The sequence below is a fragment of the Salmo salar genome, chromosome 09 (assembly GCF_965601325.2).
Source record: "Salmo salar chromosome 09, fSalSal1, whole genome shotgun sequence".
Lineage (NCBI taxonomy): Eukaryota > Metazoa > Chordata > Actinopteri > Salmoniformes > Salmonidae > Salmo > Salmo salar.
The window spans coordinates 40007312-40034987 of NC_138299.1; the positions used below are offsets into that span (position 1 = coordinate 40007312).

The window sequence follows — 27676 nt, forward strand, 5'->3', positions numbered from 1 at the left end:
CATCTTGAAGATGTAAAACAAATGTGTATTCTATCAAAAGTCCCGTGTTTAGTGACAGCTCAATTTGTACAGTAAAATGACATCTCTCTCGGGGTCACATGACACACTCCTTACAGTAAAATACCAATATGGCAGAAGCGGTGGGACTTGCGCGGTAACTAAAGCAACATAACACAGGAGCACACTGTCAAATTCAACACTAATCAGTACAAGACCGCAGCGATGAGGGAGAGACAGAAGAAAAAGAAGGGGAGGACATGGGCAGAAGCTGCTAAAACGGTATTTACTGTCGTTCTGTTCAACGTTTGTTGTGCTTGTTTTCCCTTCGCTTCCACTAGTACAACTGTGTTTATGAGTTCATGACCCACTGGTGCAGACGAAATGTTGCTTATGCAATGCAAGGCCTTCTTGTCGGCTTGATAAGCACTGGAAGTCCATCAAGATATGCTTGATAGTCTTGTGGCTTCATTTACAGCAAATAGCTATATCAATGTGTCCATGTAGCTTACAATTGTAGATGGGAAATTGTGAAGAGACATAATTCTTGTTTCGACCGCATACCTACGTATTATTGAGAAAAATAACGTCTGTCTTGCGCTGTAAAGTAAACACCAAAGTGTTGCGGTGGCGTAGAGCTAGCCACTTAGCAAGCTATGTTAGCTCTAAAATTCAATTTGACAGCTTGTCCTGAATTAATAAAATACATTGAAACATGCCCGTTGTCAAGTGTCTAAGTTAGGGCGATTAGAGCTAAGCTGGAGATCTATGTTGGTAGACACAAGCTCTAACGTTCGCTAATGACCAATGAAAGACAGCTAGCATGGTAGCCAGCTTTGCTAAGCTACAGTAGTTGGCTAGCTAGCAACTTAACTATAGCTAGCTAACGTTAGTGCATCGGTAGTGTTTATAAACAATCTATAAAGGTGTTTTAGCTACCTGGTCACTGTATTGGCCATTCAGTAATAGTAAAAGGCTTAGCTATAGCTACATGTATTAGCAAATCATTGCTGTTACATTGCAAGCAAAACACACTGACACACACTATATTTCCAAAAGTATGTGGAGACCCCTTCAAATTAGTGGATTCGGTTATTTCAACCACACCCGTTGCTGACAGGTGTATAAAATCGAGCACAACGCCATGCAATCTCCATAGACAAACATTGGCAGTAGAATGGCCTTACTGAAGAGCTTAGTGACTTTCAACGTGGTACCGTCATAGGATGCCACCTTTCCAACAAGTCAGCTCGTCAAATTTCTCCCGTGCTAGAGCTGCCCAGGTCAAATGTATGTGCTATTATTGTGAAGTGGAAACGTCTAGGAGCAACAACGGCTCAGCCGCGAAGTGGTAGGCCACACAAGCTTTTTTAGGTTTTTGGCCTTTCTAGGGAGTTTTTCCTAGGGAGTTTTTCCTAGTCACCGTGCTTCTTTCACATGCTTTGCTTGCTGTTTGGAGTTTTAGGCTGGGTTTCTGTACAGCACTTTGAGATATCAGATGATGTACGAAGGGCTATATAAATAAATTTGATTTGATTTGACAAGCTCACAGAACGGGACCGCCGAGTGCTGAAGCACATTGCGTGTAAAAATCGTCTTTTCTCGGTTGCAACACTCACAAACGAGTTCCAAACTGCCTCTGGAAGCAATGTCAGAACAAGAACTGTTCATCTGGAGCCTAAGATCACCATTCACAATGCCAGGCATCAGCTGGAGTGGTGTAAAGCTCGTCGCCATTGGACTCTGAAGCAGTGGAAACGCGTTCTCTGGAGTGATGAATCAGGCTTCACCATCTGGGTTTTGCAGATGCCAGTAGAACGCTACCTGCCCCAATGCATAGTGCCAACTGTAAAGTTTGGTGGATGAGGATTAATGGTCTGGTGCTGTTTTTCATGGTTCGGTCTAGGCCACTTATTTCCAGTGAAGGGAAATCTTATCGCTGCAGCACACAATGACATTCTAGATGATTCTGTACTTCCAACTTTGTGGCAACCGTTTGGGGAAGGCCCTTTTCAGCTGTGCACAAAGCAAAGTCCATACAGAAATGGTTTGTCCAGATCGGTGGGGAAGAACTTTACTGGCCTGCACAGAGCCCTGCCCTCAACCACATCGAACACCTTTGGGATGAATTGGAACGCCGACTGTGAGCCAGGCCTAATCGCTCAACATCAGTGCTCAACCTCACTAATGCTCTTGTGGCTGATTGGAAGCAAGTCCCCTAGCAATGTTCCAACATCTAGTGGAAAGCCTTCCCAGAAGAGTGGAGGCTGTTATAGCAGTGAAGAGGGGACCAACTCCATATTAATGCCCATGATTTTGGAATGAGATGTTCAACGAGCAGGTGTCCACATACTCTTGGTCATGTAGTGTAGCTACTTCTACTAGCTAGTTGTCTGGAAACCCAACGTTGAATTGCATTAAATTCTACATTGGGCAGAAATTTGTGTTTGAACCATTAAAGTTTCCTTTCATGACCTCTACAAGCCAGAATGTTTAATAAAATGATATTTTAAAGTACTTTATCGGGTGTCCTTGCTGTTGGTCCTTTTGGTGGTAGGAATGTGAGACAAAATCCACAGGAAAGTATGATTACATGAACTTTATGTATTTATACTTTCCTGTGGATTCCTTTTCTCACATTCCAACCCCTCAAAAGAACCAACTGCACCGACAACCGGTAAAGTGCTTTTAAAATATCATTTTATTCAACATTTTGGCTTGTAGAGGTCATGAGAGGACACTTTCCTGATTCAAACACTCATTTCTGCTGACATACATTTCAATGCAATTCAGCGTCTGGTTTCCAGGCTACTAGCTAGGTAGCTGACAGGACTACTATTCATATGAAAATCTTTGTGACATGTCATGGCTATAATTTTAGGCTACATCAGCTATGATGGTGCTGGGTGGTGTGATGGTCGTGCTTAGTCTTTCTCATCTTACACAAATACACACACAAAGGAAGTGAATCATGTTTTTATGAGGTCATTTAGCTCTGTCTTTTTCCCAGCAATACATCTATTCTCTTGATACTGGGCAAAGGCATGCAGTGCATAGCTACATCATTGGGCGGGAGTTGTCGACAGGCTCAGTCCCAGAGGTTGACTTTCTTGTCTAAATCAACCACACCACTAATGACTTAAAAACTCAGGGGTCGTATCCGAAGGAGTGCTTATCTAGGATCAGGTCCTCCCTGTCTGCCTAATCTTATTCCTTGTGATCTAATAGGCTAAACTGATTCTAAATCAGTACTTGTATTCAGAGTCAGAGCTATGACATGACAGCAGTGAAACTATAGAACAGCTCAGTAGAAGCTTGCTCATTGGACATGCTGTAGCGTTTTTCATTTGACCTCATACGTCAGAGCAATTTCATACTCCTAGGTACAACTATAGAATCGTGGCTTGATGATAATGTGTAGGAACACCGTAAGCAATGTGAATACTAGGACAGGTGGAAGTATGTTGTTGTCTTTAGGCTAGATGTTGTTTACATTCCTCAAGTGGTTTTAAGTATGTATTACACTGCAATCCATTGACAGATTTTGTACTGTATTTCTTCAGGTATTGGAAAAGTACCCGAACACACCCATGAGCCACAAAGAGATCCTACAGGTGATCCAGAGGGAGAGACTGAAAGAGATCAGGTAAATGAACCGGTTCTCATATGTTTTCTGTGTGTTCTCAAAGGAAAAGGTCCCTTCTTAGACTCCTTTAGCTTCCTTTAGTCCCCATCTCTGTTTGGACTTCAGTTTTGATACACAGGATCGGGGCCCCGTATTCATAAAGTGTCTTGAGTACGAGTGCTGATCTAGGATCAGTTTTGTTATTTTAGATCACAATGAGTAAGATTACATGTACAGGGTGGGACCTGATCCTAGATAAGCATTCCTACTCGGAGACGTTTTATGAATAGAGGATCAGCCAGGCATCATTTCCACTTGTATGATTGATTGCTCATGTTCTTTCTCTTTTTATTTTCCTTTTCTTGTTGGTAATTATTACATTCACATAATTCTAATTATTTAATTTCTTTTTTTGTTGAATTGTTTTCACTCTTGTCATCCAGAAGGTAAGACAAAGCTAGTTTTGCCCAACCCCCTCCCTTGACAAACTCACTAAAATGTTGTTTTATTTATCCTATTGCATGTTATTTGCAACTTGTAACAACAAGTTACAGCATGGCATTACGAACATGTTATTGAATGTTATTTACAACTTTTAACAACCATGTTTCAGCATGGCATTACGAACATGTTATTGCATGTTAGGTATTGTTATTTCAGCCAACACAGCCTAATAATTTAATCAGTTGCTGTTATACTCAGAATACAGTACATTGGTGCTTGATTCACACTATAAGGCCAAACCGAGCCAGGCCAAGCCGAACTGTACTGGGTTGGCCAGCTTGGCCTGGCTATGCATCCACCATAGTTGCTGAAACTATGCTGGAAAGGGCAATGTGAAATCAAAAGGTCAGAGCGAGCACAGTACAGTTCAAGTCGGTTCTTTATTGTGAATCAGGCATTACTGTCTCCTCCCTCCAGTGGCCAGTCAGCTGTCTGCTTCATTGAGTGTAACTGGCTGTGTTCCCTGTTACCTAGTGGTACTTCCCCGCTGGCATGTCTTAATGCTATGCTCCACACCAACTCTCGCAGTGAAGAAGGGATCTTTTACAAAGTACCTGGACGAATGGGGGTCTACACACTGAAGGTCAGTTTGTAATTTCTATGAATCAAGTGAGATTGACATAGAGTTTTCAGATATGCCTTACATTTTTTACTAATAATCAGTGCTACATTGTAAAAAATGATGAGGTTGTTAAAATAATTTATGATGACACTGCTTTTCTTTGGAAGGACATTTGAAAAGTAGAGTAACATTATGACTCACACAGCAAGCTTATCAGACAATTAGACATTCACATGAATCATTGATCATTGCTCTGAATGTTAGGAGGCACTCAAAGCAGTCTGAGTTATGGGGGTCTGTACTATCTCATCGGCGTGTGTACTGTATATACACGTATATATACAGTTGAAGTCGGAAGTTTACATACACCTCACCAAATATATTTAAACTGAGTTTTTCACAATTCCTGACATTTAAGCCTAGTAAAAATTCCCTGTCTTAAGTCAGTTAAGATCACCACTTTATTTTAAGAATGTTAAATGTCAGAATAATAGTAGAGAAAATTATTTATTTCAGCTTTTATTTCTTTCATCACATTCCCAGTGGGACAGAAGTTTACGTACACTCAATTAGTATTTGGTAGCATTGCCTTTAAATTGTTTAACTTGGGTCAAACATTTCGGGTAGCCTTCCACAAGCTTCCCACAATAAGTTGGGTGAATTTTGGCCCATTCCTCCTGACAGAGCTGATGTAACTGAGTCAGGTTTGTAGGCCTCCTTGCACGCACACGCTTTATCAGTTCTGCCCACATATTTTCTATAGGATTGAGGTCAGGGCTTTGTGATGGCCACTCCAATACCTTGACTTTGTTGTCCTTAAGCCATTTTGCCACAACTTTGGAAGTATGCTTGGGGTTATTGTCCATTTGGAAGAGCCATTTGCGACCAAGCTTTACTTCCTGACTGATGTCTTAAGATGTTGCTTCAATATATCCACATACTTTTCCTACCTCATGATGCCATCTATTTCGTGAAGTGCACCAGTCCCTCCTGCAGCAAAGCACCCACACAACATGATGCTGCCACCCTCGTGCTTCACCGTTGGGATGGTGTTCTTCGGCATGCAAGCCTCCCCCTTTTTCCTCCAAACATAACGATGGTCATTATGGCCAAACAGTTCTATTTTTGTTTCATCAGACCAAAGGACATTTCTCCAAAAAGTATGATCTTTGTCCCCATGTGCAGTTGCAAACCGTAGTCTGGCTTTTTTATGGCGGTTTTAGAGCAGTGGCTTCTTCCTTGCTGAGCAGCCTTTCAGGTTATGTCGATATAGGACTCGTTTTACTGTGGATATTGATACTTTTGTACCGGTTTCCTCCAGCATCTTCACAAGGTCCTTTACTGTTGTTCTGGGATTGATTTGCACTTTTCACACCAAAGTACGTTCATCTCTAAGAGACAGACTGCGTCTCCTTCCTGAGCGGTATGACGGCTGCGTGGTCCCATGGTGTTTATACTTGCGTACTATTGTTTGTACAGATGAACGTGGTACCTTCAGGCGTTTGGAAATTGCTCCCAAGGATGAACCAGACTTGTGGAGGTCTACAATTTTTTTCTTCTGAAGTCTTGGCTGATGTCTTTTCATTTTCCCATGATGTCAAGCAAAGAGGCACTGAGTTTGAAGGTAGGCCTTGAAATACATTGTCAAAAGGTGTATTGGAGGCGAAGTCAGGTGCAGGAGAGCAGAGTATAATGAACAGGCACACTTTCATTATAGTTCCAAAAAATCAGAGCACTACATAAATCAAACGCGCTCAAAAAACGGAACATAAAAGTAAAGTGCGTAAACTAACTAGAGGTCGACCGATTAATCGGAATGGCCGATTAATTCGGGCCGATTTCAAGTTTTCATAACAATCAGTAATTAGTATTTTTGGCCACCGATTTGCCGCTTTTTATTTTTTGGGTAATTTAATTTTTTTTACACCTTTATTTAACTAGATTAACTCAGATTAAGAACACATTCTTATTTTCAATGACGGCCTAGGAACGGGGGTTCAGGGGGGATTCGGGGATTCGTTTTTGTAACCTTCTGGTTACTAGTCCAACGCTCTAACCACCTGCCTTACACTGCATGGCAGGCTGACTACCTGTTATGCGAGGGCAGCAAGAAGCCAAGGTAAGTTGCTAGCTAGCATTAAACTTATCTTATAAAAAACTATCAATCTTAACATAATCACTAGTTAACTACACATAGTTGATGATATTACTAGTTTATCTAACGTGTCCTGCGTTGCATATAACCGATGCGGTGCCTGTTAATTTCTCATCGAATCACATCCTACTTCGACAAACGGATGATGATTTAACAAGCGCATTTGTGAAAAAAGCACTGTCGTTGCACCAATGTACCTAACCATAAACATAAATGCCTTTCTTTAAAATCAATACACAAGTATATATTTTGAAACCTGCATATTTAGTTAATATTGCCTGCTAACAAGAATTTCTTATAACTAGGGAAGTTGTGTCACTGCTCTTGCGTTCATTGCCTGGCTCGTTGCGAACTAATTTGCCAGAAGTTTACATACCATTGAAGGTTGTGCAATGTAACAGGAATATTTAGACTTAGGGATGCCACCCGTTAGATAAAATACGGAATGGTTCTGTATTTCACTGAAAGACAAAAACTTTTTGTTTTCGAGATGATAGTTTCCGGATTCGACCATATTAATGACCAAAGGCTCGTATTTCTGTGTGTTATTATGTTATAATTAAGTCTATGATTTGATAGAGCAGTCTGACTGAGCGGTGGTAGGCACCAGCAGGCTCGTAAGCATTCATTCAAACAGCACTTTTGTGCGTTTTGCCAGCAGCTCTTCGCAATGCATTGCGCTGATAATGACTTCAAACCTGTCAACTCCCAAGATTAGGCTAGTGTAACCGATGTGAAATGGCTAGCTAGTTAGCGGGTGCGCACTAATAGCGTTTCAAACGTCACTCCCTCTGAGACTTGGGAGTGGTTGTTCCCCTTGCTCTACATGGGTAACGCTGCTTCGAGGGTGGCTGTTGTCGATGTGTTTCTGGTTCGAGCCCAGGTAGGAGCGAGGAGAGGGACGGAAGCTATACTGTTACACTGGCAATACTAAGGTGCCTATAAGAACATCCAGTAGTCAAAGGTATATGAAATACAAATCATATAGAGAGAAATAGTCCTATAATTCCTGTAATATCTACAACCTAAAACTTCTTACCTTGGAATATTGAAGACTCATGTTAAAAGGAACCACCAGCTTTCATATGTTCCCATGTTCTGAGCAAGGAACTTAAACGTTAGCTTTCTTACATGGCACATATTGCACTTTTACTTTCTTCTCCAACACTTTGTTTTGGCATTATTTAAACCAAATTGAACATGTTTCATTATTTATTTGAGGCTAAATTGATTTTATTGATGTATTATATTAAGTTGAAATAAGTGTTCATTCAGTATTGTTGTAATTGTCATTATTACAAATAAATAAAAGAAACTCGGCCGATTAATCGGTATCAGCTTTTTTTGGGCCCTCCAATAAACGGTATCGGCGTTGAAAAATCATAATCGGTCGACCTCTAAAACTAACACCACATAACATGAAACAATTACACACAAAACATGATGGGAAACAGAGGGTTAAATACAAGAAGCTTAATTGTGGAAATGAAAACCAGGTGTGTATGGAAACAAGACAAGACAAATGGATATATGAAAAATGGAGCGGCGATGGCTAGAAAGCCGGTGATGTCGATCGCCGAACGCCGCCTGAACAAGGAGAGGAGCCGACTTCGGCGGAAGTCGTCACATACATCCACAGATACACCTCCAATTGACTGAAATGATGTCAATTAGCCTATCAGAAGCTTTTTAATCCATGACATCATTTTCTGAAATTTTCCAAACTGTTTAAAGGCACAGTCAACTTAGTGTATGTAAACTTCTGACCCACTGGAATTGTGATACAGTGAATTATAAGTGAAATAATCTGTCTGTAAACAATTGTTGGAAAAATTATTTGTGGCAAAATGGCAGATGTCCTAACCGACTTGCCAAAACTATAGTTTGTTAATAAGAAATTTGTGGAGTGGTTGAAACACTTAGGTTGGAGTCATTAAAACTCGTTTATGTAAACTTCCGACTTCAACTGTATATGTGTATGTTGTGTGTCTGTGAACAGAAGGACATTGGGGACGTGGTGAAGGAACTGTCTGAGGAGGGGTCAGAGGTGAAGGAGCTGTCTGGGGAGGGGTCAGAGGAGCTGTCTGAGGAGGGGTCAGAGGAGCTGTCTGAGGAGGGGTCGGAGGAGCTGTCTGAGAAGGGGTCGGAGGTGAAGGAGCTGTCTGAGGAGGGGTCGGAGGAGGATGGTAGTGATAATCTGTCTGATTCCCAGAGAAGCACAGAGAACAACAACTACAACGCTAACAACCAGGAGAGCAGGAGGGGACGGTGGAGGAGGAGAGGTACGCTACTACTTCACAATATATTTACAACATCACTCTCCTTTTAATGAGGCAATGGGGAGGAGGAGAGGGAGGATATACAGGTAACTGACAAAATAAAGGAAACACCAACATACAGTTGGGCCACCATGAGCCAGAACAGCTTCAATGCACCTTGGCATAGATTATACTGTACAAGTTCCTGGAACTCCATTGGAGGGATGCGACAATATTCTTCCATGAGAAATTCCATAATTAGGTGTTTTGTTGATGGTGGTGGAAAACGCTGTCTCAGGCACAGCTCCAGAATCTGGTGACTGAGATCGTTTTCATGCTCATCAAACTAATCTGTGACCACTCGTGTCCTGTGGATGGGGGCATGGTCATCCTATGTTGGCATAGCCTGCCCCAGAGAGGAAGAGGTGAAGCGAGAGGTTTTACTCCACCAAAAATCTGTCCACGAAAAGAAGAACACGAAATGAGGAGTCTTTGTATTGAGGTCAATGATAGAGTCGAATTTGGTATTTAAAAAAAATGCTAATTTGCTACGTGATGCTTATTTGGTCAAATAGAAGTTTTGAAATGGTTAGGTTGTTACGAATGCATTGATATAAGTGGACGCACGTGGCATTTCAGCAACTTAACAAAAAAAACTGCTTTATATCGGAGTTGTGCCTGTTGTCATAGAGATAGATAGAGGACTCTTCATGGATATAAACCGTTTTAGCATGGGCATTGCCAATGAGGGCTTCCACCATTTTAAAGTAGTCAACTAGGGTGGGGATTCCTATGAGTTGGGAGCAATCAGTCAATGAAGAAGAATAAGTGACAGCATGGTGCTGCCCATGCTGTCACCTTTATTTAACCAGGTGGGCCAGTTGAGAACAAGTTCTCAATTACATCTGCGACCCGGCCAAGATAAAGCAAAGCAGTGCGACAAAAAACAACACAGAGTTACACATAGGATAAACAAAAGTACAGCCAATAACACAATAGAAAAATCTATATACAGTGTGTGCAAATGGAGTAATGAGGTAAGGCAATAAATAGGCCGTTGTAGCGAAGTAATTACAATTTAGCAAATTAACTTCTTACATCTAGACGTTCCGCTAGCGGAACACCGCTCCAATATCCAATGATAGGGCGTGGCGCGAAATACAAACTCCTCGAAAATCCGAAAACCTCAATTTTTCAAACATATGACTATTTTACACCATTTTAAAGACAAGACTCTCCTTTATCTAACCACACTGTCCGATTTCAAAAAGGCTTTACAACAAAAGCAAAACATTAGATTATGTCAGGAGAGTACCCAGCCAGAAATAATCAGACACCCATTTTTCAAGCTAGCATATAATGTCACAAAAACCAAAACCACAGCTAAATGCAGCACTAACCTTTGATGATCTTCATCAGATGACACTCCTAGGACATTATGTTATACAATACATGCATGTTTTGTTCAATCAAGTTCATATTTATATCAAAAAACAGCTTTTTACATTAGCATGTGACGTTCAGAACTAGCATTCCCACCGAACACTTCCGGTGAATTTACTAAATTACTCACGATAAACGTTCACAAAAAACATAACAATTATTTTAAGAATTATAGATACAGAACTCCTTTATGCAATCGCGGTGTCCGATTTTAAAATAGCTTTTCGGTGAAAGCACATTTTGCAATATTCTGAGTAGATAGCCCGGCCATCACAGGCTAGCTATTTTGACACCCACCAAGTTTGGTACTCACCAAACTCAGATTTACTATAAGAAAAATTGGATTACCTTTGCTGTTCTTCGTCAGAATGCACTCCCAGGACTTCTACTTCAACAACAAATGTTGTTTTGGTTCCAAATAATCCATAGTTATATCCAAATAGCGGCGTTTTGTTCGTGCGTTCAAGACACTATCCGAAGGGTGACGCGCTGGCGCATATCGTGACAAAATATTTCAAAATATTCCATTACCGTACTTCGAAGCATGTCAAACGCTGTTTAAAATCAATTTTTATGCGATTTTTCTCGTAAAATAGCAATAATATTCCGACCGGGAGTCGTTGTTTTCGTTCAAAGACTGAAAATGTAAAATGGTCTCTTCACGTGCATGCGCACGCCCGTCTCATTGTTCTCAGATCGACCACTATCCAAATGCGCTACTGTTTTTCAGCCATGGACTGCAAAGTCATCATTCAACGTTCTGGCGCCTTCTGAGAGCCTATGGGAGCCTTAGAAAGTGTCACGTTACAGCAGAGATCCTCTGTTTTCAATAAAGAGGGTATAGAAGGCCAAGAAATGGTCAGAGAGGGCACTTCCTGTTTGGAATCTTCTCAGGTTTTGGCCTGCCATATGAGTTCTGTTATACTCACAGACATCATTCAAACAGTTTTAGAAACTTTAGGGTGTTTTCTATCCAAATCAAACAATTATATGCATATTCTAGTTTCTGGGCAGGAGTAATAAACAGATTAAATCGGGTACGTTTTTTATCCGGCCGTGAAAATACTGCCCCCTATCCATAACAGGTTAACACTGAAGTGATAAATGTGCAGATGATGATGTGCAAGTAGAAATACTGGTGTGCAAAAGAGCAAAAAAGTAAATAAAAAAAATATGGGGATGAGGTAGGTAGTTGGGTGGTCTATTTACAGATGGGCTGTGTACAGGTACAGTGATCGGTAAGCTGCTCTAACAGCTGATGCTTAAAGTTACTGAGGGAGATATAAGTCTCCAAATTCAGTGATTTTTGCAATTCGTTCCAGTCACTGGCAGCAGAGAACTGTAAGGAAAGGCGGCCAAAGTGGGTGTTGGCTTTGGGGACGACCAGCGAGATATACCTGCTGGAGCGAGTGCTGTGGGTGGGTGTTGTTATGGTGACCAGTGAGCTGAGATAAGGCGGAGCTTTACCTAGCAAAGAGTTATAGATGACCTAGAGCCAGTGGGTCTGGTGACGAGAGCATACAGGTTGCAGTAGTGGGTGGTATATGGGGCTTTGGTGACAAAACAGATGGCACTGTTATAGACTGCATCCAGTTTACAGTTTTTCCTAGCCTCGGTGCAGTGGGCAGCTGGGAGGAGGTGCTCTTATTCTCCATGGACTTTACAGTGTCCCAGAACTTTTTGGAGTTAGAGCTACAGGATGCAAATTTCTGTTTGAAAAAGATAGCCTTTGCTTTCCTAACTGACTGTGTGTATTTCTTCCTGACTTCTCTGAAAAGTTGCATATCGCAGGGACTATTTGATGCTAGTGCAGTACGCCACAGGATGTGTTTGTGCTGGTCGAGGGCAGACAGGTCTGGAGTGAACCAAGGGCTATATCTGTTCTTAGTGCTACATTTTTTGAAAGGGGCATGCTTATTTAAGATGGTGAGGAAATTACTTTTAAAGAACAACCAGTCATCCTCAACTGTTATAGCTATAATGGCACAGATACAAAGATGATTCCTCTGTCTATGGCCTGTTGTGTATACACGTATCTGCTCTCTCATTGGCTAGAATGGTCCCACCTGATCTCGCCTCCTCCCGCCTGCCTTTCATCTTTGAGGACATGCATTTACATTATTAGAGCGGTCACTCGAATATCTTGTCATTATAATAGACAATCTTGGTCTCCTCTGCATTTTTATAAATTACCCTAAGCATGATGGGATGTTAATAGCTTAATTAACTCAGGAACCACACCTGTGTGGAAAGCATCTGCTTTCAATATACAATGCTCAAAAAAATAAAGGGAACACTTAAACAACACATCCTAGATCTGAATGAAAGAAATAATCTTCTTAAATACTTTTTTCTTTACATAGTTGAATGTGCTGACAACAAAATCACACAAAAATAATCAATGGAAATCCAATTTATCAACCCATGGAGGTCTGGATTTGGAGTCACACTCAAAATGAAAGTGGAAAACCACACTACAGGCTGATCCATCTTTGATGTATAGTCCTTAAAACAAGTCAAAATGAGGCTCAGTAGTGTGTGTGGCCTCCACGTGCCTGTATGACCTCCCTACAACGCCTGGGCATGCTCCTGATGAGGTGGCGGATGGTCTCCTGAGGGATCTCCTCCCAGACCTGGACTAAAGCATCTGACAACTCCTGGACAGTCTGTGGTGCAACGTGGCTTTGGTGGATGGAGCGAGACATGATGTCCCAGATGTGCTCAATTGGACTCAGGTCTGGGGAACGGGCGGGCCAGTCCATAGCATCAATGCCTTCCTCTTGCAGGAACTGCTGACACACTCCAGCCACATGAGGTCTAGAATTGTCTTGCATTAGGAGGAACCCAGGGCCAACCGCACCAGCATATGGTCTCACAAGGGGTCTGAGGATCTCATCTCGGTACCTACTGGCAGTCAGGCTACCGCTGGCGAGCACATGGAGGGCTGTGCGGCCCCCCAAAGAAATGCCACCCCACACCATGACTGACCCACCGCCAAACCGGTCATGCTGGAGGATGTTGCAGGCAGCAGAACGTTCTCCACGGCGTCTCCAGACTCTGTCACGTCTGTCACGTGCTCAGTATGAACCTGCTTTCATCTGTGAAGAGCACAGGGCGCCAGTGGCGAATTTGCCAATCTTGGTGTTCTCTGGCAAATGCCAAACGTCCTGCACGGTGTTGGGCTGTAAGCACAACCCCCACCTGTGGATGTCGGGCCCTCATACCACCCTCATGGAGTCTGTTTCTGACCGTTTGAGCAGGCACATGTACATTTGTGGCCTGCTGGAGGTCATTTTGCAGGGCTCTGGCAGTGCTCCTCCTGCTCCTCCTTGCACAAAGGCGGAGGTAGCGGTCCTGCTGCTGGGTTGTTGCCCTCCTACGGCCTCCTCCACGTCTCCTGATGTACTGGCCTGTCTCCTGGTAGCGCCTCCATGCTCTGGACACTACGCTGACAGACACAGCAAACCTTCTTGCCACAGCTCGCATTGATGTACCATCCTGGATGAGCTGCACTACCTGAGCCACTTGTGTGGGTTGTAGACTCCGTCTCATGCTACCACTAGAGTGAAAGCACCGCCAGCATTCAAAAGTGACCAAAACATCAGCCAGGAAGCATAGGAACTGAGAAGTGGTCTGTGGTCACCACCTGCTGAACCACTCCTTTATTGGGGGTGTCTTGCTAATTGCCTATAATTTCCACCTGTTGTCTATTCCATTTGCACAACAGCATGTGACATTTATTGTCAATCAGTGTTGCTTCCTAAGTGGACAGTTTTATTTCACAGAAGTGTGATTGACTTGGAGTTACATTGTGTTGTTTAAGTGTTCCCTTTATTTTTTTGAGCAGTATACTTTGTATCTGTCGTTTACTCAAGTGTTTCCATTATTTTGGCAGTTGCCTGTATTTCAGCTTCACCTTTTTCCATGATGGTTAGGCTATATAATTGCACTACTTAAAATTGACTGAAATGGGTGCTGATGCACATTTGGGTGCAGACCGTTACTCTTTATAACTTGGTGCCGGGCCCACCCAAACATGAAGTTATTGTGGGGTTTCTATTTTCACTATTGAGTTTGCAGCTTTACATCTTGTGATAAATACTGTACATACATCAGACTGTTTCCTATCTTAGTAACACTTTAAGTTTTGGCCATTTCTGTCATTATTGCTTTCCTGTTATAACAGGAAATAGTTTTTTTTTTTTATTACGTTTGAGCCACACTTCCTCATGTACACATATGAATGAGTTAAGGAACCGTTGAAACAAAGTAATAGCTTATCTTCTGAACACAAGGACATCTTGTTTTCTGTTTCTGTTTTCTATTGTTATTGTTTTTAATACCATTGCAAAAAAAAATCCATCAGAGCAAATGCTATCAAAAGAACCACAGAAACACAAGTCAAAGGGTTACAGCTACGGTGAGTGAGAAATGAACATGCAAGCCTTGTAAAAAAAACAGGAAATAGCTGTTGTTTTAAGTGATCTTGCTACTAGCAGGTGGGTTTTTTGGTGGTTGAAAAGACAATTCTTCATTTAAAAAGGCAAATCTGTTGTGTATGTTTTCATCAATCTTTTGATTAATGAATTAACTAGATGCAACAGATTTGATAGTGTATGATTTCAAAAAAACATATCTGCTTTGGTGTATCCATCTTAAAGATGAACTGAAACACTAAAATAACATCAATTTCATGTTGATGTTATCAGCTTTTTGGATGTGAACATTGGGGGTTGATGTTTCTAAGCCTAATAATGTGTTGTTGACTGTCTATCTAAGTTGTGCTATGTTGTGTTTCCTTCCCAGGGCCCTCCAAGCTGCCGCCTGATCCGTTGTCTCCTCAGCCACGCTGTTCATCTCCCTCTGTCCCCAGCAGCAAGCTCATCTCTCCCTCACAGAAACACTGCAAGAAGGCCCTCAAACAGGTACAGTAGGCTATTGTGCTGATGCTCCATCGTCTTTGGTCTCAATTTCACTGGTTAATAGAGATGTAAAAGAGATGTTTTCTCAACAAGACTAACCTAATAAAGGTTAAATAAGGTACTGCTGCTGACCTGTTGCCTCCTGAGTGCCTATCAGTGTCTCAGTGATGCTCCCTGTACTAATATAGCTCTAATTTCTGAAATGTGGCTAAAGACACCCGTTTTATAGAATAAAATACCAGTTTTGTAGAATAAAATACCAGTTTTGTAGAATAAAATACCAGTTTTATAGAATAAAATACCAGTTTTGTAGAATAAAATACCAGTTTTGTAGAATAAATGCAGACATGACGTTCACGGTGCTTGTTAAATTTAACTGCTTCTTTGTTACAAAAACATATTGTGTAAGTTATTTTAAAAACACAATGGGGTGTGGGTGAGAGGGGAAAATAAACGCCTTTTGCTGAGTTGTATTAATTTCCTCACAAACCTTCCCATTGGTCTTCCTTAGCTTGCATCTGAAATGGCAACCTATTCCCTATATAGGGCACAACTTTTTACCAGAGCCCTGCTGGCCCTGGTCAAAAGTAGCGCACTATATTGGGTGCCATTTTGGTCGCACCATTAGCCTTTTGTGCTCTGCATAATTAGATTTCAGTTGATTGCAGATCGTAATGAGTTCCATCTGCAATGCTGTGGAATTTTCAGCTGTGTGCGTAAGAACAGTTTTATGGTTTATTAGGCAAAAAGAAACCCTAGTCAGATGAAGATTTGGCTCCAAGGTGAGGCACACAGAGTAGACATTGGGTTTATTTTCCATCTGTAACTGTTATATACTGGGGCGGCAGGTAGCCTAGTGGTTAGAGCGTTGGTTGCAAGATCAAATCCCCGAGCTGACAAGGTAAAAATCTGTCGTTCTGCCCCTGAACAAGGCAGTTAACCCACTGTTCCTAGGCCGTCATTGAAAATAAGAATTTGTTCTTAACTGACTTGCCTAGTTAAATTAAGAAAAAAGAAGAAAAAAAAATACTGTAAAAATAGAAAGAATGAAGAATAGTGAATGATTTGGTCTCGTGTAAATGTAGGCTAATGCAACTTATTTCATTGTGGAATTTTTTTAAATAATTTACCTGTTAGACAGTACGACTAATTTACGATAGTGAAAGTGGTGATGATTCTAAACTCAGCAACAAAAGAAACGTCCCTTTTTCAGGACCCTGTCTTTCAAAGATAATTCGTAAAAATCCAAATAACTTTAAGACCTTCATTGTAAAGGGTTTAAACCCTGTTTCCCATGCTTGTTCAATGAACCATAAACAATTAATGAACATGCACCTGTGGAACGGTCGTTAAGACACTAACAGCTTTCACTATCGTAAATTAGTCGTAGGCAATTAAGGTCACAGTTATGAAAACTTAGGACACTAAAGAGGCCTTTCTACTGACTCTGAAAAACACCAAAAGAAAGATGCCCAGGGTCCCTGCTCATCTGCGTGAACGTGCCATAGGCATGCTGCAAGGAGGCATGAGGACTGCTGATGTGGCCAGGGCAATAAATTGCAATGTCCGTACTGTGAGACGCCTAAGACAGTGCTACAGGGAGACAGGACGGACAGCTGATCGTCCTCGCAGTGGCAGACCACGTGTAACAACACCTGCACAGGATCGGTACATCCGAACATCACACCTGCGGGACAGGTACTGGATGGCAACAACAACTGCCTGAGTTACACCAGGAACGCACAATCCCTCTATCAGTGCTCCTATTGTCCGCAATAGGCTGAGAGAGGCTGGACTGAGAGGCTTGTAGGCCTGTTGTAAGACGGGTCCTCACCAGACATCACTGGCAACAACGTCGCCTATGGGCACAAACCCACCGTCGCTGGACCAGACAGGACTGGCAAAAAGTGCTCTTCACTGACGAGTCGCGGCTTTATCTCACCAGGGGTGATGGTCGGATTCGTGTTTATCATCGAAGGAATGAGCGTTACGCCGCGGCCTGTGCTCTGGAGCGGGATCGGAGGTGGAGGGTCCGTCATGGTCTGGGGCGGTGTGTCACAGCATCATCGGACTGAGCTTGTTGTCATTGCAGGCAATCTCAACGCTGTGCGTTACAGGGAAGACATCCTTCTCCCTCATGTGGTACCCTTCCTGCAGGCTCATCCTGACATGACCCTCCAGCATGACAATGCCACCAGCAATACTGCTCATTGTTAAGTTTGCTGAAAATAAACGCAGTTGACAGTGAGAGGACGTTTATTTTTTTGCTGAGTTTAGAACACATCACATGATATACATTACACATTTGGTTCAAAATGTCAGTTATAAACTGGGTGGTTCGAGCCCTGAATGCTGATTGGCTGAAAACCGTGCTATATCAGACCGTATACCACGGGTATGACAAAACATTTCTTTTTACTGCTCTAATTATGTTAGTAACCAGTTTATAATACAGGCACCTTGGGGGTTTGTGGTATATGGCCAATATACCACAGCTAAGGACTGTATCCGCGTTGTGTCTTGCCTAAGAACAGTCCTTAGCTGTGGTATATTGGCCATATACCACACCCCCTTGGGCCTTAATGCTTAATTATGCCACGTAGAGTCTAAGAAAGGAGCTGACATTCATCTATGATTTTCCTTCTTCCTCTTCTCTGTCCCCCAGGCCCTGAAGCAGCAGCAGCAGAGGAACCAGCGGAGACAAGGGGGCATGCCCATAACCTCCAGCCCTAGACTACTGCTTAAGACTGACACCATTGCCACTAAGACCGGTAGGTGGCAGACTTCCACATATCCAGTACACTACGTTGTTGATATACATCCTTAGTAGAAGCCTACAGGAAACACAAACAATCACTGTCGATGATGATCAGTGGTCATCTCAAGTCCAGTCTCTACCCTTATATAAAGCAGTGTGGTTATGGCTTTCTTATCCAAGTTCTAAAAAAGGGGGGAACATTTTAAATGCAGTGTATCTACTTGTGTGGCTAAATTGTGTTTAAATCAAATCGTGTTCCTCTCCCTCTCTCTCTCTGTCTGACCAACAGACTCCTGTCCTGCTGCTGGTACCAGGAAGATGTCCCAGAGGTCCAGTCGACTCAGTGCACGTCAGTAGTAGACTCATCCAGCTCATCTTTGTTATTTACATATAGCAGGCGTATACATGCCAGTCTGTTGGACTGGTCCCAGATCTGTTTGTGCTGTCTTGCCAACTCCTATGGTTATTGACACGTCAATCATAGCAACAACCATAGGATTTGTCTACAGCACAAACAGATCTGGGACCAGGCTCAATATAGTACCAAGTCTCTGTATCCTCTCTTGTTGTTTTGTATGATTTTACTCTTCTATTGTGTTGTTGTCTCCAGGGCAACTGAAGCATACCAAGTGTGCAGAGATAGACGTTGAGACACCAGACTCTATCCTGGTTAACACCAACCTGCGTGCCCTGATCAACAAACACACCTTCTCTGTCCTGCCCACAGAGTGCCAAGAGAGGCTACTGACGCTACTGCCTGAGGTCGACCAACAGGTGGGGCCATACTAGATATCATTAGATACTAGATATCATACTAGATATCATCTGTCTCTAGCGACAGAGAGGTTTAAAACCAAGAGACTCAACATGCGATTAATTCCTATAATCGTCCACCTGTATAATTCCTGTATTCATTATTCGGATTCCGTTGCAAAACGTTTGGTCTGTTGCGAAACGTTTTGCAACGGAAACCGTTTACTCCAAATGGAAAATGTTTTGCAAAGAAAACTAAAGTTTATGGTAGACAATTTCGGGTAGGTTCCTCCCCGTTTCATTCCATTTGGTCTGTTTGGTTCCTGGGGTAAACGGTAAATGATTTCCGTTGCAAAGCGTTTTGCAGCAGGATCCGACTAATGAATACACCCCAGGTATTTGCAGGACATAATCGCATAGTGAGTCTCTCTTTATGTACTGATGATGATGACGATAGTGATGATGATGGTGATTATAGTGATGATGAGGGTGATGATGGTGATTACAGTGATGATGGTGATGATGATGATAGTGATGTGATGATGACGATAGTGATGATGGTGATTATAGTGATGATGGTGATTATAGTGATGATGATGATGATGATAGTGATGTGATGATGACGATAGTGATGATGGTGATTATAGTGATGATGGTGATTATAGTGATGATGATGATGATGATAGTGATGTGATGATGACGATAGTGATGATGGTGATTATAGTGATGATGGTGATTATAGGGATGATGATGATGATGATGATAGTGATTATGATAGTGATGATGATGCTAGTGATGATGATGATTATAGTGATGATGGTGGTGATGATGATGATTATGATAGTGATGATGATGATTATAGTGTGATGATGATAGTGGTGATGATGATAGTGATGATGATGATAGTGATAATGATGATGATGGTGATGATGATAGTGATGATTATAGTGATAATGATGGTGGTGATGATAGTGATAATGATGATGGTGATGACGATGATGACGGTGATGATGATGATGGTGATGATGATTAGTGATAATGATGATAGCGATGATGATTAGTGATAATGATGATAATGATGATGATAGTGATGATGATTAGTGATGATGATGATAGTGATGATGATTAGTGATAATGATGATAGTGATGATGATTAGTGATAATGATGATAGTGATGATGATTAGTGATGATGATGATAGTGATGATGATTAGTGATAATGATGATAGTGATGATGATTAGTGATGATGATGATAGTGATGATGATTAGTGATAATGATGATAGTGATGATGATTAGTGATAATGATGATAGTGATGATGATTAGTGATAATGATGATGATTAGTGATAATGATGATGATGATAGTGATGATGATGATGCTGCAGTTTGTCATGATGATGATGTACATAATGCGTTTCTGTCTGTATCTCTAGGCCTGTATGGATGGTCTGTTGAAGGTAACCAGTTCTGCCTTGAACAATGAGTTTTTCACATCAGCAGCTCAGTCCTGGAAGGAACGACTGGCGGAAGGTCAGTGCTTCTAACCTGGTCCGAGATCTGTTTGTGCTGTCTTGCTTGGTGGTCTTTGGCTTGATAATGACCATTGGCAAGACCGCACAAACAGATCTTGGACCAGGCGATTGTGTATGTCTCAAAATAGAACATGGATAAAATGTGTTAATACTCAACTTTTAAAGTTTTCATTAAAATTGCTATTTCGTATTTCCAGTAACAGTTTTTTTTTTAAATGTCTCGTAAACCTTTTTATATTTTCCAAACCACCCAGGTGAGTTCACTCCTGAGTTGCAGCTGAGAATGCGTCAGGAGATTGAGAAGGGGAAGAAGGTGGAGCATTGGAAGGAGAGCTTCTTTGAGAACTACTATGGTGAAAAGTAAGTCATTTATTTCAGGGCTGGAATCTTTAAAATATAAGGCAATTATTGTTATATCAAGCTTTATTTCTCAGAGACCAAACTTGCTGCTTGTAATTTATATACTTTAAACATTCTTGATTTGTCCTTTCTTTATGCAGTTGGCTGATCTCTTGCTCTCTCTCTCATTCTCTGTTTCCCTCCCTCTCTTTCTATCCAGCTCTGGACTCAGCTTAGAGGAATCCAAAGAGCTGCTTGAGTCTGGGCTCAGTCTGGAGCTCTCAGCCACCAAAGCCCAGTCGTCTCCTCCAACACAGCCACGTCCTGCTGGCCAAGCACTGCAAGACGCCAAGATCCCTGCGAACAGCTGCCAGACTCGCTCTTCAGAGAGGAGGCTCCGATCATCATCACTGCCCATAAACCCGACATGTAAACCCATAGAACCTACCAAGTCAAGGCCAGAGCCTGTTCAAGACGAACCAGTAGCAGTCCCACCCGTTGTACTACCGGTGCTGCCAGTAAAGATCGTTCAGAAGACACTGGAGGTTGAGTACCCCAGACACAGGACTCGTAGCAGAGGTTTATCCCTACCTATAGTGGCAGTGGAGGCAGCTGTTGTGCGGAGACATGATGTGGTGGGTTCAACCTCAACGGTTACTCCACTTGGAGAGAAGCAGGAGGAAGATGAGGAGCAGGATTTGAAAGAAGCCCAGCCAGACACCCCCCAGTACCCTGAGATCCCCCCGTCTCCTGAGATCCCCCCGTGCCCTGAGATCCCCCCGTCCCTTGAGATCCCACCATCCCCTGAGATCCCACCATCTCCTGAGATCGCACCATCCCCTGAGATCCCACCGTCCCCTGAGATCCCCCCGTCCCCTGAGATCCCCCCGTCCCCTGAGATCCCCCAGTACCCTGAGATCCCTCCGTCCCCTGAGCTCCCCCCGTCCCCTGAGATCCCCCCGTCCCCTGAGATCCCCCCGTCCCCTGAGATCCCCCCGTCCCCTGCCCAGGAGAGTCATCCAGAGGTCTGCCCCCAGATGAAGCTCAGTTCATCACTGCCAATCGACCTTCCAGAGCCTCTGGGCGTAGACAAGCATAGTGGGGAGAGGAGGGAAGATGTTGACGCTACACCAGAGAGAGGAGCCTCAGCCCCTGTGTCAGTCACCTCTGTATCCTCCCCTGTATCCTCCCCTGTATCCTCCCCTGTATCCTCCCCTGTACCCACCACCCCATCCCCGGAGCTGTTGAAAAGGAAGTCCTCGTCCAGTGAACAGGAAGTAGAGCTGACTCCAGAGAAGAGGGCCCGCATCACTCCACCAGCAGTATCTGTGGTAACCTCTCCAGCAGCCACATTAACAACAGCACAGAGAGTGCCTCCGCTTCAGGTAACTATTTAATATTGTATATTGGAATGTATTTGTGGTGAATAAAAGCGTCAGGTACATTTAGACCAAATGTGTCTACTAACACCAGGAAGGCCCACACATATTTTTTGAAATGTCTTGTTCACTTTGTTTTTCAGATTACTGTGTCGCGAATCCTATCAGTCCCAGTCCTTGCATCTCCAACCCAGGTGTCCCCCAGGACCCCTCTCCCTGTCTCCCTCAGTCCCAGTCCCAGTCCCAGTCCTGGTCCTAGCCCCGGACGCATTGGTGCTCGCACTCTGGCTGACATCAAGGCTAAAGCCCAGCTAGCCCGGACCCAACGTGCAGCAGCAGCTGCAGCGAGCTCCTTCTCTAAAGGTGCAGTACCAGGCCCAGGACCAGGAGGAGGCAGTGGAGAGCAAGGAAACCATAGAGCTTTAGCCCAGACCCTCCACTCTAGACCCTCCTCCTCCACCCAAAGCTCCACCCAATCTCAGTCAACCACCAAGCTGCCAGCAAGCAGCACCATTGGTCAATCTACCTGTCAATCACCCAATGCAGTCACCACACTAGCCCACTCCCATTATGTCCAATCAGGCTCCTCTGTGCCCTTTGACCTTAGCCTGTCTCAAAGAGGCTCCAACACCAGCAGAGCGTCTCTCACTGATGACCGACAGAGAGGCTACTCTGCTGGTAACATGAGCCCAGGTTTTCTGATGGGGCCTCAACATGGGAACACTCAACATACATCACACCCATCAGGTCCCCAGTCAACCTTTAGCCTCACTTCATCTGTGTGTGGTGTGAAGAGCCAGTATGTACCTGGAGGCTCCATGGCAGCCAGGGCTAGCCACTTCATCCCAGCCAACAACCCCCTGGTCACATCTCTCCTCCAGGGGAAAGAGGTCCCTCTGGAACAGATCCTCCCCAAGCCGCTGGCCAAGGCAGAGGTCCAGGTGGCCCAAGCCAAACCCTCCCATGATGACAAATGGAAGATAAAGTCCCACAGCACAGCCGGGACAGCCAGTGGTGGAAGCCAGAGTCAGTACCTACACTCTGGTGGTGTGGAGGACAACAGTAGATCCAAACTGCAAGGATCCATAGGCCGCTCCCCCTCCGCCATACCTGGAACAAGAGCAGGTAAGTTGGCAGAGCTCCAGCACCATCAAAGGGAAACACCTAACAAAGACACCCAGGAGCAGATCCTCAGGGCTCTGATGCAGAGGGCCACCCAGCAGCACCAGAACCAGCCGTATGGGGTCTCAGGCGAGGCTCAGCGTGCCCAGTTTGGAGCCTGCAATCTAGGGCACCAGGAGGAGTGTGGGGATCGTCCCCGGTTCTCCGCGGGGTTCCTTGGAAGGAAGAGGATGTCCAGGCCTGCCATGTCAGGGCACTACCTCCTCAATGTTTCCACGTACGGACGAGGCTCAGAGAGCAGTAAACGCTCCCACCCATTGGCTACCGCCAACACCTCACTGACCCCTCTGGCCAATCTGAAGAGAGAACACACAGAGGGAGAGGAGCTGGCTAATGAAGGGGAGGAGTCAGTGGAGAATAAACCTCATTCTCATTGTAACTCAGCTGGAGGAGTCAAGATGGAACAGCAGGGCTTCTCAATCACAAAAATGGGTGAAGCTCTGGGCTTTCAGCGCTGTTCCAGGATAAAGTCTGAGTCTCCATCAGTGGAGGGCTGTCTACCGGAACGGAAGGACAACAGTTTAGCCAGTACAGAGAGAGACAGTGGCACTTCTGCAAGAGCCAAAGAAACCAACCTTTTCACCCAATCACAGCACAGGAGGCACCTGGAACTTTGCAATAGTAAACAGGGTGGTCATTCTGAGCCATATCGGGTATCTGTATCTCCCCACGTGGGGACCATGGACCCCAGTCACCCCAGTACTCACCAGCATCCGTCTGCCTTTCAAACCCAGAGACCTCCAATCAATAATCAGGAATCCATGGTGGGGTCCTGCTACAGTGGCACCATCAGCATGTCTGTACCTCACACTCTGAGTCTGAACCACAGTGCTGCTGTTTCAGGTACCGCTTCCAGCACCTCCCTCCCTGTGTCAGGTAGTGGTGGGGACAGCGGCAGTGGCACCGGCAGTGTCATGTCTTTCTCAGTGACCGTCACTACCATACCTGCCGGTCACACTTTGGACCACATAAACCAGGGGGAGGGGTCTCCAGAGCAGGGGTGTATGGAGGGATCTGGTGTAGAGGACGTTCAGTCTAAATGCTACTGCCGACTCAAAGCTATGATCATGTGTAAAGGGTGTGGGGCCTTCTGCCATGACGATTGCATTGGCCCTTCGAAACTCTGTGTCTCGTGTCTAGTGGTACGATAAAACGAATGTTAGAAATTATTTGTTTCAAATCTTTATTGTTGCACCAAGGAACAAGTCAGCATCAAGTAATCTACCATTGTCAAGAAGTAGTTACCAGTAGGGTTGGGGTCAATTCGATTTCAATTCAGGAAGTAAACTGATTTGAATTCCGATTCAAATTTTCTCACAGAAAAAAAAGTGGAATTGCAAAGTCAGTTTATTTCCTGAATTGATTAAATTGAAGTGGAATTGACCCGAACCATGGTTACCAGGGTAAATGCACAGTGGCCATACTAAACCCAACCCATGGTTTTCAGTGGGGAGGCAAAGCATTTACGCTAGACGATCATAGTCTTGTTTAATCTGTTCCATCTGAGAAATACTGGTTTGTTTCAGGCAATTCACAGTAGTAGTTTTGTTTTGAACAGTTCAAATCAAATCTGCACCTTTCAGACTTGAGACATGTTGAATCTTGCCAATACTTTGCACTTGGACATGTTATTGTTCTATATTTTTGTAAAGATAGTTTAGATTTTTTTAAAGAAAGAAAAAAATGAATGTTGCTATTTTTGTAGAACGTAATAACACTGTTGTTATGTTAAAGACTGCCACTCCTTGTTGTGGAGTTTAAGTTATGATGTTTTAAAAGGTGAAGAAGGGAGTTCAATGGGGTTTTCGTGTAGGTGGGGGAGTACAAATATACTGATTTATATCGATTTTAAAGGTTGCAATCAATCATTTATATATTGACAGTACTAGAAACAGTCTTACAGATATATAACCAGAGAATAGATATTTGAAATTATTATTTTGATTATAAAAAATATGTCACAATGATTGCACTTAGCTTTTCTAAATACTAACACTTACTGGGCAAAGGACTTGAATGACAGCTCTACTGTGTGTATACTGTACACTATACATGTAGTGTACACTGTACATGTAGTGTACACTATACAAGTAGTGTACAGCCTTCGTACTCTAACATGGTGTTGAAAAGTTAAAGCACTTCACAGATAAATGGATAAATAGTGCCCTTCGAGGAGCAAGCTGAGTAGCCTGGTCCCAGATCTGTTTGTATTGTTTAATGACAGTAGAGTAGCCTGCTCCCAGATCTGTTTGTATTGTTTAATGACAGTAGAGTAGCCTGGTCCCAGATCTGTTTGTATTGTTTAATGACAGTAGAGTAGCCTGGTCCCAGATCTGTTTGTATTGTTTAATGACAGGAGCCATAGGAGTTGTCAATACAGTACTAACAGATCTGTGGCAAGGCTACTAAGATCTTTCCCATTTCAGTCATTGGTGAAGTTTTACCGACACCGTGAACCTTTATTGCCTCCTAAAACCTCGACTTAAAGATATTCTGTCTCATGACGCATTATTTTTCATACGTGGATGCTTGTTTGTGGATAGCAACGTAACTTTTAGCCGTGATGTACCGTTAAAAGACTCAGAGAAAGAAGGGAGTAAAATGTATAATTCTTTTGCTTTGTAAATATTGTCTTTAAGCTATATTTAGAAATTAATTCTCTATCTAAGCTTTATGTACGTTGCTTAAGCATATCCAACATTATATCCAACATTATATGGTTTTATTGCAAAAGAGTTTATATCTCTAAAAGACATTACGCAAAAATGTGTATTTAAACGCTAAATGCTGTACTATCAACAAACCATTCAAAAAGTATAGGCTCCTGGTATATACAGGTCGATAGGGAGGTAGAGGTACAGTTTACTACATATAAAGCAAAGGCACATAATATGGGTATGCATGGTGATTGCAATTATAAAATCTAAATGTATCAATCATATTTTTTAATGATCTGACTAAAACTAAAGATAGTTGCTGAGTACCGGTATATTTTATAGAAATCATTTCCATGGTAACATGCCAAAGTCACCTCATGAAAACTTAAAGATCAGATCTCTTTTTTTTTTTAAATGTCTGACTAGTTAAAGAAAGTAATATATTTTAAGTCATATATTTTAATATAAAAAAATCTATTTACAAATCTTTTTTTTTTTTTAAGAACAGGGTATTTTTTTTAACGTTTTTGTTGGAGTGGACAGACCAATTACTTTTGTAACAAACAAAAAATCCCCAGATTTTCTGATTCTGTATGTCCTTTTCCACTGAAGACCTGCCTGGAATATTTTAACCCTCTGAACTGAATGCTCTTGTAATGACTTTGGTTAATACGATAAGGGTCTTTGTTTTATGTCTTACACATATTTTAAGCATTAACTATGTGCTTTATTTAAGGAAAAATTAATGCCTGTAAATTAACAATACAATTTCATGGCTCCGTTTGTAAGTGGTCGGTGGATTGGATCCAGGCCCGGTGTGTGTGTGTGTGTGTGTGTGTGTGTGTGTGTGTGTGTGTGTGTGTGTGTGTGTGTGTGTGGTGTCACATGATTCTCAAAAAGTTCAAAGTCTACGTCCCAAATAGTACCCTATTCCTTTATAATGTTGGGAATAGGGCGCCAATTGGGAAGCAACCAAATGGTTCAGAAATGGAGGGTTCATATTTTGTAAGGATATAAAAGAGACCTTATATTTATGATTTCCCCTCTATCATTGCAAACTTTTTAATGAAGTTTAGTATTGAGTATTAATGGTTTAAAAAATATAAAAAAAATTATATTGACTGACTTGTGATGGTGACTGGATTGCAAAGAGAAAGTTGTTTTTACCTACAGTACATTTTGTAAACAGGCAGCTAACGTCTTTATGGATGAATAATCGATTTAGTAGCCTACTCAACTTTGTCCTTTTTCTCAAACCTTGATTGACTTTTTTTTAAAGCAATTGATAGCCTAAATTCAAGGGGATATATTGATTAGATTAATTTTGAAACCTAAGGACAAAAAATAAAGGTTGAGGATAGATTTGGAGGAAAAGTGTTTTCTAAGTGTCATCGGGCAATCAATAATGGTTTGAAAATGTCTGTCTGTCTTGTGAAGGGTGCATTCCCCTCAGTCTGTCATTTTTGCTGTTTTTAGATTTTAAAGTCTCCATTTTAAAATGCAGGTGAATGTAATATAGTAATCAGCACTTGTCAACAAAGAATAAATAACAATGAGAAAACATTTTGTGTGTGACATTTGTATGTCAATCAAATTCAATCAAACATATT

The 27676-nt window shown here is 42.6% G+C and overlaps 1 protein-coding gene across 2 annotated transcripts; it reads left to right on the forward strand.

Moving 5' to 3' along the window:
• The first annotated feature begins 83 nt into the window (after positions 1–83).
• Positions 84–27629, forward strand: LOC106611331 (putative Polycomb group protein ASXL2). Of its 2 annotated transcripts, XM_014211436.3 has the most exons (12): positions 84–279; positions 3561–3643; positions 4601–4709; positions 8843–9125; positions 15351–15469; positions 18132–18237; positions 18514–18573; positions 18835–18998; positions 20411–20507; positions 20764–20869; positions 21069–22233; positions 22371–27629. In XM_014211436.3, the coding sequence occupies exons 1-12, from the start codon at positions 223–225 to the stop codon at positions 24558–24560; spliced, it is 4539 nt and encodes a 1512-aa protein (XP_014066911.3). In that variant the 5' UTR covers positions 84–222; the 3' UTR covers positions 24561–27629. The 2 variants fall into 2 exon arrangements, with proteins under 2 accessions (XP_014066911.3, XP_014066912.3); XM_014211437.3 differs by lacking the exons at positions 84–279; positions 3561–3643; positions 4601–4709; positions 8843–9125 and adding an exon at positions 14745–14964.
• Positions 27630–27676: the final 47 nt, after the last annotated feature.